This window comes from Leopardus geoffroyi, chromosome A2 (assembly GCF_018350155.1).
Source record: "Leopardus geoffroyi isolate Oge1 chromosome A2, O.geoffroyi_Oge1_pat1.0, whole genome shotgun sequence".
NCBI lineage: Eukaryota > Metazoa > Chordata > Mammalia > Carnivora > Felidae > Leopardus > Leopardus geoffroyi.
In genome coordinates, this window is record NC_059331.1 from 8,262,684 (window position 1) to 8,276,854 (window position 14,171).

A 14,171-nucleotide genomic window follows, 5' to 3' on the forward strand; every position below is an offset into this window, starting at 1 on the left:
CTTCCGACGGGAAGCCACTTCCGGCGCGCTTGACGCTTCCGCAGGAGAGACGCCCCTCCCCCCTCCCCCCCCCGGGCCTTTTCCTTCTCATTCCCGGCGTTTCTCGTCGGAAAAGGGACGCCAAGCCGGAAGAGGATGGCGGCGGCCGCTCTGAAAAGATTTTGGTCCCGAAACCGTGAAGACCCTGGGGGCCCAGCGGCCGCGAAGCCCGGCGTGTGGGCGCGGTTGGGTGAGTAGCGGCGGGAGGCGGCGGGGTGGGTGGCCGCAGCGGCCCGCCGTCACCGCGTCTGTCCCGCTTCCCTCCCCTCAGGCTCCTGGGCCCGCGTACTGCTCCGAGACTACGCGGAGGCCTGCGGGGACGCGGCGGCGGCGGCGCGGGCCCGGCCCGGGCGGGCGGCCGCGTACGTGGGGCTGCTGGGCGGCGCGGCGGCCTGTTGCGCGCTGGCGCCCGGCGAGGCGGCCTTCGAGGAGGCGCTGCTCGACGCGTCGGGGACCCTCTTGCTGCTGGCCCCGGCCACCCGCAACCGCGTCTCCGAGGGCCACGTGCAGCGGCTGCTCTGGCTTCGGGGCCGCGGCCGCCTCCGCCACGTGAGCCTGGGCCTGTGCTCGCTCGTGTACGAGGCGCCCGTCGACGCCCAGGCCAGCCTCTACCAGGCCCGCTGCCGCTACCTGCAGCCCCGCTGGGCCGACTTCCCGGACCGGATCCTGGACGTGGGCTTCGTGGGCCGCTGGTGGGTGCTGGCCGCCCGCATGCGCGACTGCGACGTTAACGACGACGAGTTCCTCCACCTGCCGGCCCACCTGCGCGTCGTCGGGCCCCATCAGCTGCGCTCCGAGACCAACGAGCGGCTCTTCGACGAGAAGTACGAACCCGTGGTGCTCACCGACGACCAGGTGGACCAGGCGCTGTGGGAGGAGCAGGTCTTGCAGAAGGAGAAGAAGGACCGACTCGCCCTCAGCCAGGCCGACTCCCTGGTGCGGCCCGAGGGGCCCAGATGAAACCCCGGGCCTGGGTCGGGTCCGGGCTCCGAGCCCCGGCGGCTTGTGTGGCCCGGAGCGCATGGCCGCTGCGAGCGGGGGAAGCAAATGCTGTGCAGAGCGCGCTTTCCCTGCGTTTCCGCCACCTTTCTAGAAGGCCGCTCTCCCTCTCCCCCTCCCCTTGTTCCTTGTTAGCTGAAGCGGTTGCGGAGCCCTCTGGGTCAGGGAGGTGGGGAGGGCCCAGCGGTAAGAAGGCGGAGTTGATCGCTGCGCTGCGAGCCTTCGTCATGAGCCCTTTGTGTCAATGAATTTTTCGTGGAGTCTCACAGCCCCTGGCCCGAGGGATCGTATTTGTCGAGTGACTGCGGCGCTCTCCTAAGACTATTCAGATTTTTAAGCTTGGCAACGTTCTTTTCGTTGTCCTAAGTGTCTTTATTTGAAAATAAAGTTAAAAAATTACTAGTCTCAGAGGAAAGTGGGAAAATACCACAGGCATCCTACGCCCCCTTCCCCCAGGGTACCCCAAATGGTAATGTTTGACAGGAAGCCACACCCGATCCGGAGACTGCAATGGGAGGACTGCAGACTTCACAGGACAGCATTTTGCAAAAGCCAACACCAAACTTTTTACCACCTAGGACAGTGATGTCAAAATGACGCAGAAGGGGAAAACTATTTAATTTGGAATTATCTACGGAATCATAGATTCTGTTTATATTTCAGAAACTCTGAAAACCCAGAATCCTGTGGAATGGGATGTGTTAGTGTACAAAGGTTAGGATAACCCTCCTTTACAGACACAGGAATGAGACCACCTCTGTCACCCGCGTGGTTTGTGGCTGCTTGATAAAACCGTGAGATGAAACAACTGGCTTTGTTGGGATGTTTGTGTTACTGCATTCGGCCATTTAGTTTTGGTACTTCTAGACCTTCCATTCATGCTCCGGGTGCCAGACACACAGTAATTTTTATATCCTTATTTTTGGGACAGTGGAGCATCTTGTACGTCAGCATCTTCACTTTACAGCAGAAAAAGTCAGGTTCAAAAAGTTCATTTTTTTCTGGGGCACCTGGGTGGCTCAGTCAGTTAGGTGTCCGACTCAGGTCATGATCTCATGGTTCATGGGTTCCAGCCCTGTGTCAGGCTCTGTGCTGCCAGCTCAAAGCCTGGCGCCTGCTTCAGATTCTGTGTCTCCCTCCCTCTCTGCCCCGATCGTGCTCACGCTTTCTCTCAAAAATAAACAGACATTAAAAAAAATTTTAAAGGGGCGCCTGGGTGGCTCAGTCAGTTGAGCATCCGACTTCGGCTCAGGTCATGATCTCATAGTCCGTGAGTTCGAGCCCCACGTCGGGCTCTGTGCTGACAGCTCAGAGCCTGGAGCCTGTTTCAGATTCTGTGTCTCCATCCCTCTCTGAACCTCCCCCGTTCATGCTGTCTCAAAAATCAATAAAGGTTAAAAAAAAAAAAAAAAAATTTAAAAAGTGGATTTTTTTTCCAAGACTGTGGCAGAGCCAGGATTCAAACTGCAACTCCCAACCCTGTGCCTTAATCCTCGGACTCGGGATGCTATTTTTTGATCCTAACAGCATCCTGCTAGAAATTATTAAATGTTGCTATCACTAGCCATAGATAAATACACGAATAGAAATTCTGCATACGGAATAAATTTTAAGTGAATATAAAAAAAATGCAATAAGGACAAAAGACAAAGGATACTAAGTTATAATCCTGTATGGTTACCTGCAGAAATTTCTGGGCCTAAATCCTGATGTCTTCGTTAAAGAGATATTGGCCAACTTCAGGGAAAGTTCTAAGATACACTGGCATCCAAGTGAGATGTGTTCCTTAGTGTGATCAGAAGTTCTGGAAGAGAACTGCACAGCTTTTATTGCTTGAGGTGGTTATTAAATGCCACTTCCGGGGCACCTGAGTGGTTCAGTCGGTTAAGCATCTGACTCGGGCTCAGGTCATGATCTAACGGTTCTTGAGTTTGAGCCCCGCATTGGGCTCTGTGCTGACAGCTCAGGCCTGGAGCCTATTTTAAATTCTGTGTCTCCCTCTCTCTGCCCCTTCCCTGCTCGTGCTCTCTCACTCAAAAAATAAAAAAAAAATTTGAAATAAAAAATAGGGTTTTAATGTTTAAGTCTCAGCTTTCTTACTGGTTTTGTAACTGACCGGGGCTAGAACAGTTACATAAGAAAAAAGGCAAACAAATTGTAAAGGAAGTAAAACTGATACTATTTGCAGATAATGTATTATTTACAGAAATCTCTAAAGACCCCATGAAAAAACGGATAGAATAAATGAATTCACTAATGTTGAAAGATACAAAATGCAAGAAGTCTGTTGTATTTCCATACAATAATAATGAACAAATTAAGAAAACAATCTAATTTACAAGTGCATCAAAAACAACACCTAGGGGGCACCTGGGTGGCTCAGTCGGTTAAGCGTCCGACTTCGGCTCAGGTCATGATCTCGTGTTCCGTTGAGTTCGAGCCCGCGTCGGGCTCTGTGCTGACAGCTTGGAGCCTGGAGCCTGTTTCAGATTCTGTGTCTCCCTCTCTCTGACCCTCCCCCGTTCATGCTCTGTCTCTGTCTCAAAAATAAACGTTAAAAAAAAAAAACAAACACCTAGGAATAAATTTAACCAAGAAAGTGAAAGACCTTCCTTAACCAAGGAAGTGAAAACTTTAAGACATTTATGAAAAATCTGAAGACACAGATAAATGTAAAGATATATGGTGCTCATGGATGGGAAGAATATTGTTAAGATGTCCATATTCCCGGGCACCTGGGTGGCTCGGTTGAGTGTCTGACTTCGGCTCAAGTTTATGAGTTTGAGCCCCACATCGGGCTCGCTGCAGTCAATGCAGAGCCTGCTTGGGATCTTCTGTCCCCCTCTCCCACTGATTCTCTTTCTAAAGAAATAAACATTAAAAAAAAAAAATCCATATTCCCCAAAACAATCTGCAACCCTACCAAAACTCCAATGGCATTTCACAGGAAAAAAAAAAATCCTAAAATTTATAGGGAACCCCAAATAGCCAAAGTAATCTCGGGGAGGAACAAAGCTGGAGGCGTCATTCTTCCTGATGAAGTATGTTGCCAAGGTATAGTATTCAAAACAGCATGGTATCAGTATCATACAGACACAGCTCAATGGAACCAGAGAGCCCAGAAATAAACCTACGAATATATGGTCAATTGATTTATAACAAAGGAGCCAAGAACATACAGTGGGTAGAGAGCAGTCTCTTCAGTAAATGGTGTTGGGAAAACCAGACAACCACATTTAAAAAAAAAATGAAACCGGGCCACTATCTTACACCACATACCAAAAGTAATTCAAAATGGATTAAAGAACAGGAGACCTGAAACCATAAAACTAGAAGAAAACATACGCAGGAAGCTCCTTGACATCGGTCTTGGTGACGAATTTTTGGACTTGACACCAAGAGTGCAGGCAACAAAAACAAAAGTGGAACCAAGGCAAACTAAAAAGCTTCTGCACGGCACTCTCAAAAATAAACATTTATTAAGAAAAGGCGGGGGGGGGGGTGCGGGAAGCACCTGAGTGGCACAGTCGGTTAAGCGTCCGACTTCGGCTCAGGTCATGATCTCACGGTTCGTGAGTTCGAGCCCCGTGTTGGGCTCTGTGCTGACAGCTTGGAGCCTGGAGCCTGCTTTGGATTCGGGGTCTCCCTCTCTCTCTGCCCTTTCCCTGCTCACACTTTCTCTCTCATAAGTATTAAATGTTAAAAAAAAAAAAAACTAAAAAAGATCCATGTTCCCCTATGTTCACTGCAGCATTATTTACGATAGCCAATATATGGAAACACCAGTGAATGATGGGATAAGGACGATGTGATGGATGTATGATAGAACATTACTGAGCCATAAAAAGTAGGAAACCTTGCCATTTGCAACAACGTGGATGGACCTTGAGAACTTTATGCCAAATAAGATAAGTGAACCAAAGACAAATGCCAGGGGAACTCACATTATGTGTGGAATCTAAAAAACAAAAAGAAGATGGGGCGCCTGGGTGGCGCAGTCGGTTAAGCGTCCGACTTCAGCCAGGTCACGATCTCGCGGTCCGGGAGTTCGAGCCCCGCGTCGGGCTCTGGGCTGATGGCTCGGAGCCTGGAGCCTGTTTCCGATTCTGTGTCTCCCTCTCTCTCTGCCCCTCCCCCGTTCATGCTCTGTCTCTCTCTGTCCCAAAAATAAATAAACGTTGAAAAAAAAAATTAAAAAAAAATAAATAAAAAACAAAAAGAAGAAAAAACTGGGCTCACGGATGCAGAGAAGAGACTGGTGGCTGCCAGAGAATGGAGGCAAAATGAGTAAAGGGGTCAAAAGGTACAAACTTCAAGTCGTGAAATGAGTCATGGGCATATAATATATTGTATAGTGACCATGGTTAATAATATGGTATATTTTGGGGGCGCCTGGGTGGCTCAGTCGGTTAAGCATCCGACTTCAGTTCAGGTTATGATCTCACAGGTCCCGCATCGGGCTCTGTGCTGACAGCTCAGAGCCTGGAGCTGCTTCGGATTCGGTCTCCTTCTCTCTCTGCCCCTCCCCACTTGTGCACTCTCAAAAATAAATAAATAAATAAATAAATAAATAATTTTTTTTTAAAGATCCTCCCTTTCTCTCCCTCTGCCCCTCTGCTTAGCTCATGCTCCCTCTCACTCTCTAAAAGAAAATTAAAAAAAAACCAAAACCACTTTTTTAAATAATATATATTTTTAAAAGCACGGTTTGAATCTCACCTTCCACACTTCCTAGCTTTGTGACTGACCTAGGACAGGTGGAGCTCCTTATCTGTAAATGGGAAAGGACTCTCCCCAGGGTTGTCAGAAAAAAAATCAAAAACCACCAGAAAGCACTTGGTACCCGGCACGCATCTGCATTGCAGGTTGTGTCCGCGGATCTCATGGGTGAGACCGTGGCTCTGAATCTGTGCCCCACAATTACCTGTTACCTGGAAGGGCTGCTGCCCCCGAGCCTTGCAGGCAGCCCAGCCTGCAGGGATGGAGCCCGCCCAGGGCTGCCCACGGGGAGGGCTCAGTAAACAGAGGATGGACAGGGCCTGGGACTTGTCCCCCAGAGCCCCAAGACACCTGGATACAATAGGCTCATTTTCTTGAGGCCAGTTCTCGCTTTTTCTTAAAATTTATTCTTTTTTTAAATATTTTTGAGAGAGAGAGAGCACAAGCTGGGGGGTGGGGGCAGAGAGAGAGAAAGAGGGAGAGAGAGAGACGGAGACAGAATCCCAAGCAAGCTCCAGGCTCTGAGCCATCAGCACAGAGCCCGACGCGGGGCTCAAACTCACAAACGGGGAGGTCATGACCTGAACCGAAGCCGGCCACTTAGCCCATTGAGCCACCCAGGTGCCCCTCAAATTTATTCTTTTTTTTTTTTTTTTCAACGTTTATTTATTTTTGGGACAGAGAGAGACAGAGCATGAACGGGGGAGGGGCAGAGAGAGAGGGAGACACAGAATCGGAAACAGGCTCCAGGCTCTGAGCCATCAGCCCAGAGCCCGACGCGGGGCTCGAACTCCCGGACCACGAGATCGTGACCTGGCTGAAGTCGGACGCTTAACCGACTGCGCCACCCAGGCGCCCCTCAAATTTATTCTTAACAAGCTTTAATGATTTCGGCCTTCCCAGCCAGTCCGGGGTTGGCTCCAGGCACTCGAAGCAGGCTGTTGTAATCAGAGAGACCAGCAGAGGGCACCGGAGACGGGGCTCAGAGAAGCTGGCTGGCTCCTCCCCAGTGGGAACGGCTAGCCCCCCACTAGCTTTTGTTCTGAGAAGCAGCGGAGGAGGTAGTGCGGTGGGCACACATCCCTCCTTTAGAGCACACGCTGGTCTTTAGAGACGTAGGTAGATGGTGGCCAAGGTCAGGGCTGCAGGGAGGGGCCGCACCCATCCCTCGAAGCTGCACCTACCTTGTTAGCAGGAGGCCTGATGCTCCCCCTTGAGACTTCCTGGAGTGCACGGACGGACAGACTGGCAGGGTCGCCTGGTTTGCCTTGGGAGCCCTTCCAGTCCCCTAGTGTTCTGGAAGTTGTATTGAGGCATCCAACGCAGTAGGACCTGGGGTAGCGGAAGGCAAGCGGGGTGCCTAGGGCAGAGGCTTTAAGGAACTCCCTCCCCGGGGGCAACAGCGCAGGGGCGGCCCCTGGGAGGCAACGCCTCCTTAAACTCTGCGACCGAGGGGCCTCACTCGGCTGGAGTCCAGACCTCACAGCAAGCTCAACAGGGATCACCAGAGCGTGCTTTCCAGACTCGCTCCTCCCTGAGGCCACAAGCTTTTCTTAGGTCCGTGCTCACAGCCACAGGTGGAAGCACGTGACTTTTTAAGAGCTCTTGGCCAATCACCCTCGTCCGAATTTGGTTACAGCAGAGGTACCTATTTGGGAGACACCTGAAAGAGGAGAGAGCCAATAGGACGTTAAGGCTTGGGAACGGCCAACAAAGCTCTAGAACTCTTTCGTCTGAAAAATTCCAAACACACAACTGTGTCTGAACCTCCACACGTACTCGTCACCCAACCCAACAGTGAAGACTGTGAGCCACGTTTGTATCAGGTGTCCCTTCTTAAGGTTTCCTTTGACAGAATAGCTTAGTAATGTTTTATTTTTAGTTTTGAGAGAGAGCACAAGTGGGGAAGGGGCAGACAGAGAGGGAGACAGAAGATCTGCCGTGGGCTCTGCACGGACAGCACAGAGCCCGATGCGGGGCTCGAACTCACAAACCACGACATCATGACCTGAGCCGAAGTCGGACTCTCAACCGACTGAGCCACCCAGGCGCCCCGCTAGAGTATTTTAAAGCAAATCCCAGACATCGCAGCAACAAACCCCTATAGTTTCCGCGTGCACTTTTTTACTTTACACAGTGACAACGTGATTGTCACACCAAACAAAATCTAGAGTAATTCTCTGGAATCATCTGAGGCCAGTCCGTGATCATTTTTCTCTGATAGTCTTAACACGTGTTCTCAAACTTTGATCTGTTTGAATCTAGAACCAAACAAAATGGACATTTTTTTTTTTTTTTAATATTTATTTGTATTCGAGAGAGAGCGGGAGCGAGGGAGGGGCAGAGAAACAGAATCTGAAGCTGACTTTAGGCTCTGAGCGGTCAGCACAGAGCCCCACTCGGGGCTTGAACTCGCAGTGAGATCATGACCTGAGCCAAAGTCAGATGTTCAACCAACTAGGCCACCCAGGTGTCCCTCTATTTGGTTGTTTTAACTCCTGTTTAATCTAGAGAAGTCTCCCCCCCCTACGCTTTGACCTGTTGCAAAAATGAGTTTAACCATCTTGAGATGTAGCCCACATGAGGGATTGGTCAGCTTGTTGTCGGCTGGGTTCCAGGCAACCACAATTTTTATTTATTTATTTATTTATTTATTTATTTATAGATGGATTTATTTTTTAAGTTCATTTATTTATTTAGAGAGAGGGAGTGACTCCCGAGCAGGCTCTGCACCATCAGCACAGAGCCCAACACGGGGCTCAAACTCACAAACTATAAGATTATGACCTGAGCTGAAATCAAGAGTTGGATGCTTAACCGACTGAGCCACCCAGGTGCTGGCAACCACAATTTTAAATCTTCCCAGGTGATGTCAATAAACGACTAAGCCTGGAACCACTAGTCGGGAGGTTCTAGCACGCCCCTTCCCAGTGGGTACTTTGGCTTAGTCCCGTGTCACGTGTTGGGAGGCATGCCATGACTGGCTGTCTCCGACAGGGCCCTCCGGGGTGAGGTGTCCTCTCTGCCTTTCATCTAAGGATTTTTTTTATTTTTTAACTTAAAAAATGTATTTAAATGTTTATTTTTGAGAAAGACAGAGCGTTAGTGGGGGAGGGGGGGAGAGAGAGAGACAGATGGGGGTCACAGAACCCGAGGCAGGCTCCAGGCTCTGAGCTGTCAGCACAGAGCCTGACACGGGGCGCAAACTCACGAACCACAAGATCCTGAACCTGATCCGAAGTCTGACGCTTAACCGACTGGGCCACCCAGGCGCCCCAATACTTTTGTTCTTGTCACCATATCTGGGGCATCCCACGTAAACTGCCATCGAGTCACCGTGACCTACCAGATGGAGCTTCTGGAGAACTTGCTGCCCTCCCCTATGACAAGTCCTGGGCTTGCCCTTTAAGCATTTCCCTGAGGGCCGCTGCAAGGCTGCTATGGCCTCTTCCCCACCCGGCAGCTGTTTCGAATAGCCGCTCATTGTTACGGACAACACCTGTGACGATGGCCATCCCTGGGCCAGCTGAGACCAGAACGGACACCGCCAGGGGTCGTGGACTCGGCTGGACCCAGAAGCTCCCAATCGCGCTGGGAACACCCTCAGCAGCCCCGGAGGGCCCGCCGAAACCGGTTCCTTGGAGCCGCTGCCCTCGTCAGCGATGTCCCAGGCCTTCCGGCCCCCACCCCCACCCTGCCCCTCTCTCTTACTCGACCCGCTTTGAATTAAGGGAAAAATTGCTAGGGTAGTTGGCACGGGTAAGGCTCCAGGCTTTTAAGCTGTCCATTTATTTATTTTTTATTTTTTTGATGGAGGTGAAACCCACATAACATCAAGTCGACCCGTCGAGGTGTAGCATACAGTGGGATTTAGAACATTCGCATGGTTGTAGGCCCAGTGGTGTGGGAAATGGAGGCAGAAGGAAAGGGCAGATAACATTTCTCCCAGGACTCCCTACTTAGTAGTAACGCTTTGCCAGAGGGAAAAACAACCTTGGCTTGACGACCGCTAGGCCTCCAGTACCCCGGGAGTCTGCTTTAGTCTGTGGAAATCCCACTGGAAACTCCCCCTTGGCTTCACCTCCCCCAGCTCCCAAGTGTGTAACCAGTGTCTCTCCATGGTCCCTGGGGCAGCTCTTCCTGCCCGCCGGTCCCGTGCCCGTGTTTGTTTTTGGTTTTGTTTTTTGCCTCAGATTCTGTGTGTCCCCCTTGCTCTCTGCCCCTGCCCCACTCAACCCTCTGCCTCTCTCTCAAAAATAAATAAACACTGGGGCACCTGGGCGGCTCAGTCGGTTAAGCGTCCAACTTCGGCTCAGGTCATGATCTTGCGGTTCGTGGGTTCAGGCCCCGCGTCGGGCTCTGTGCTGACAGCTCAGAGCCTGGAGCCCGCTTCAGATTCTGTGTCTCCCTCTCTCTCTCTGACCCTTCCCCGTTCATGTTCTGTCTCTCTCTGTCTCAAAAATAAATAAACGTTAGAAAAAATTTAAAAAAAAAGACCAAAATGTTTAAAAATAAATAAATAAATAAACATTAAAAAGAAAAGTAAAAAAATCAGTAAAATCTAAAAGCCTGCAAAACCCACTTCTCTGTAATGACATAAAGGCGTGCTAAGACATGTTAAACACCAGATTTAGAACGGTCTCGGTCTCTGGTGGGGTCCAAGGCAGGAAAGTGGGGAGGTGCATGCTGGAGACCTTCGCTCTATTGGCAAAGCTAGGAGGTGGGTATGTGGCTGTTTGCTGTATTCATCTTCGTATGTCTTGTTATCTCTTAAATTCTGCAGAGCGAAACGTAGAACATCAAACAAAACCAGGGGGAGGGTTAAGGGAAGGACAGCTGAGTGCCTGGCTCGACTTACGTTTTTCACAGAATGAGATCAGCCGCTGCTCCCTCAACACTGCTCAAGTTCAGGGTCGCTGGGGAGTCACGGTTTGACGTCCAGATAAGCGGGAAACTACCTTTATGCCTGTTAAATAACAAAATTCAACCGAGTAAATTTTCAGCTGGCTTTATTAATCGATTCGAGAATCACGCAGCATTCCCATCTAGCAAGTGGAGCAGAGCTCCAAAGGACTTACAGAAAAGGGAAGTTTTTTATGTTTATTTATTTATTTTCAGAGAGAGAGAGAGGGAGAGGAAGAATGCAAGCCAGGGAGGGGCAGAGGCAGGGAGGGAGAGGATCCCAAGCAGGCTCCGTGCTGTCAGCACACAGCCCGACGCGGGGCTCGATCCCGCGAACGATGAGATCATGGCCTGAGCTGAAATCAAGAGTCAGACACTTAGCCAAGTGAGCCACCCAGGCGCCCCGAAAACAAAAGGTTTTTAGAGGTAGAGAGGGAGTGGCAGAAAGGAAAATATCAGCAAAGAACCCATTGTTTTAGGCAAAGTCACCCTCCTGAGGAGGAATGGCAGGAGTCTTTCAGTAACTTTCCTAGAGCTAACCAGAAAATGGCCAGAGGCGACGTTTCTGGAGGGCTGAACTGCAGTTAGGTCAAGTATCAACTCTTGCTTTACTGACTTGGGGCGTGAACCTAAGTGATGCCATTTGGGGCCTGTGGTTTTCTTTTTAATGTCCCCTTGGCAGAAGTGTTGAGGGGAAATATGGGTCCAGGCACCGAAGCTCTACTATCTTGGAGGAGACTTTTCAGAGACCAAATTATTACGCAAGAGCTCTCGCGGAACCACAGTTTGAGAGCAAATAGCCCACAAACTCCAACCTTTTAGTGGTGCTTAGCAAACCGAGGAGTGAAGGCTGGAGTTTTGGAAGTAGGTTTTGAGGACTGTATTTCTTGGAGTATCTCCTTAAAGGGTATATTTGCTGCAGGGTGGCCACGTCTAAAAACTGAAACCAGTAAAAATGAACACGTGGAAGCAGCAGTTTACCCCAGGTCCGTTCTTGTCATGCAACAGCACAGTCATTAACAAGGGAGCAAGACTCACAGACACCAACGTGGACGGATGTCCAGGGTGTGCACTGAACTAGCGAAAGCAAGTTTCAGAAGGGGCGGAGATAAATTCCCCAGAGTTGAACTGCTGGCTTAAAGGATGTGTGCATGGTGGATCCACGCCCATTAGGGTGGCCATAATAATAATAACGCCTGGAAAATAACCAGTGTTAGCAAGGGGCTGGAGAAATTGGAACCTGTGTGCTGTTGTTGGGAACGTAAAATAGTGGAACCGTTGTGGAAACAATTTGGTAGGTCCTCAAAAAGTTTAGAACAACCACATGACCCAGAAATTCCCCTTCTGTGTATACAACCGAAAGAATTGAAAACAGGGAGGGGCGCCTGGGTGGCTCAGTCAGTTAAGCTTCCGACCTCGGCTCAGGTTATGATCTCACAGTCTGTGAGTTCGAGCCGCACGTCGAGTTCTGTGCTGACAGCTCGCAGCCTGGAGCCTCCTTCGGATTCTGTGTCTCCCTTTCTCTGCCCCTCCCCCGCCCGTGCTTTGTCTCCCCCCACCCCAAAAATAAATAAACATTAAAAAATAAAATTTAAAAAGAATTGAAAGCAGGGACCCAGACCGATCCGTACACCTGTGTTTACAGCAGCATTGTTCACAACAAAGACGGAAGCAATATCCATCTGCAGAGAAATGGATAAACTGTGGTCTATCCGTACAATGGAATATTTATTATTCAGCCGTGCAAAGGAAGGAACCTCTGACACCTACTACAACACGGACGAACCTTGAGGACGTTGCGCAGAGTGAAATAAGCCCATCACAAAAGGGCAAATACTGTGTGGGAGGAATTTAGAGTAGTCAGAATGTTATTTAAAAATTATTTTTTAATTTTTTATTTTTAACGTTTATTTATTTTTGAGACAGAGAGAGACACAACATGAACGGGGGAGGGTCAGAGAGAGAGGGAGACACAGAATCTGAAACAGGGTCCGGGCTCTGAGCTGTCAGCACAGAGCCCGACGCGGGGCTTGAACTCACGAACCGTGAGATCATGACCTGAGCCCAAGTCGGACGCTTAACCGACTGAGCCACCCAGGCGCCCCAGAATGTTATTGTTTTTAATGTTTATTTATTTTTGAGAAAGAGAGCGAGTGAGCAGGGAAGGGGCTGAGAGAGAGAGGGAGACACAGAATCCAAAGCAGGCTCCAGGCTCTGAGCCATCAGCACAGAGCCCGACGCAGGGCTCCAACTCACAAACCGTGAGCCGAAGTCGGCCGCTTAGCCGACTGAACCACCCAGGCGCCCCATGAAGTCAGACACTTAACCAATTGAGCGACCCAGGCGCCCCCCCCCCTTTTTAAGTTTATGTATTTTCAGAGCGACACAGAGAGAGAGCACAAGTTGGGGGAGGGGCAGAGATAGAAGGGGGCTGAGGACCTAAAGCGGGTTCTGTGCTGACAGCAGGGAGCCCAATGGGGGGCTCGAACTCATGAACCACATCATGACGTGAGCCCAAGTCAGATGCTCCACCGACTGAGGCCCCCAGGCGCCCCTTGATACATTATTAACTGAAGTCCACGGTTTCCATTAGGGTTCCCTCTTGGTGTCGTACGTTCTGTGGGTTTTGCCAAAGGCATAATGTCCTGGATCTACTCCAGCATGTGCAGAAGATAGTTTCACCGCCTTGAACATCAGACCCATCCCTCCCCTGCAACCCCGGCTCTTTTCACTGTCTCTACAGATTCTACGTATAGCTATAGATCCCATTATTTATGGGACAGCTTTATTTACGCACCTACTGAAGGACATGCTGGTGACTTCCCCATGACCTGGCGGGTGGTGGCGGCCGGCAAGGGAGCGGCGCAGCGGCTGAGTGTGTGGCGCGTGCTGGCCACCAGAGGGAGCCAGATCCTCCCCCTTTTCTCCTCCACCAGGTCCGGGCCAACCATTTCCGTTAGTCCCCCTCCACTGTTCCCTGCACTAGAGTTGATCTCATCTTTGCCTCGAGCTAGGGCTGATCTGGAAGTCGGCCGGAGTCAGTCGTGGGCTTCGTCCAGAATCCCGCGTGGAGAAGTTAACGAACGGAAGGGCCAGCCGGACCCGCCGTCTGTAGACATGAGCCTGGCCATAGCGGAAGCAGGGAGAGAAAGCGGCCCGGGGCCCCGATTCCCCCGAGCGCGACGCCACCGTCCCTCTGCCCAAGGATACTTGTGTCTGGTTTCATAAGCAAGCAGGGTCTGAGGAGAGGAGGGGATGGCGTGGGAACCCAGTCGTTTCTCTTTGGTCTGAGGGACCCACTGGAGGCAAGGGGACCATAGTTAGTGAGGTGAGGGCTGTGGCCAGCTGCCCACAGAGCTCTTTTGTCACGTGTGCACAGGGCTCCCCGGTGAGTTCAGATGCAGGTGGGACTGGCCATCAGAGCGATGCCCTGCCTCGTCTTCACCCCGTGTGATTAAGGCTCTGTAGGGAACAGAATGCCTGATCAATTCTTTTTTTTTTTTTTTTTTTAA

General features: G+C 50.6%; 2 protein-coding genes across 9 annotated transcripts in view; one reads left to right on the plus strand and one right to left on the minus strand.

The window, feature by feature from the left end:
- The first annotated feature begins 4 nt into the window (after window positions 1-4).
- On the plus strand, window positions 5-1,847 carry TIMM29 (translocase of inner mitochondrial membrane 29). The gene is made up of 2 exons (XM_045491953.1): window positions 5-229; window positions 311-1,847. Exons 1-2 carry the CDS (start codon window positions 136-138, stop codon window positions 997-999), a joined length of 783 nt encoding a protein of 260 aa, XP_045347909.1. The 5' UTR covers window positions 5-135; the 3' UTR covers window positions 1,000-1,847.
- A 793-nt stretch (window positions 1,848-2,640) lies between these two features.
- Window positions 2,641-14,171, minus strand: part of LOC123605291 (anther-specific proline-rich protein APG-like) — a 47,470-nt gene continuing 35,939 nt past the window's right edge. For 3 of the 8 annotated variants that reach the window (XR_006715708.1, XR_006715706.1, XR_006715707.1), the window contains 2 exons: window positions 10,616-10,723; window positions 10,224-10,534 (listed from right to left, as the gene is read on the minus strand). Coding sequence is in view for 1 of the 8 variants with exons in the window: in XM_045491943.1 (XP_045347899.1) it covers window positions 10,621-10,723 (103 nt within the window). In the remaining 7 variants the exon portion in view is untranslated. Of the gene's footprint in view, window positions 2,843-6,390; window positions 7,090-9,530; window positions 10,724-14,171 lie in introns of those variants that run through there. The other 5 variants (XR_006715710.1, XR_006715711.1, XR_006715709.1 and 2 more) reach the window with 5 other exon arrangements.

Coding starts and splice junctions, on each gene's coding strand:
- TIMM29 (XM_045491953.1), top strand. CDS start 136: ATGGCGGCGGCCGCTCTGAAAAGATTTTGGTCCCGAAACCGTGAAGAC. Junction 230..310: donor CGGCGTGTGGGCGCGGTTGG/GTGAGTAGCGGC, acceptor CCCTCCCCTCAG/GCTCCTGGGCCCGCGTACTG.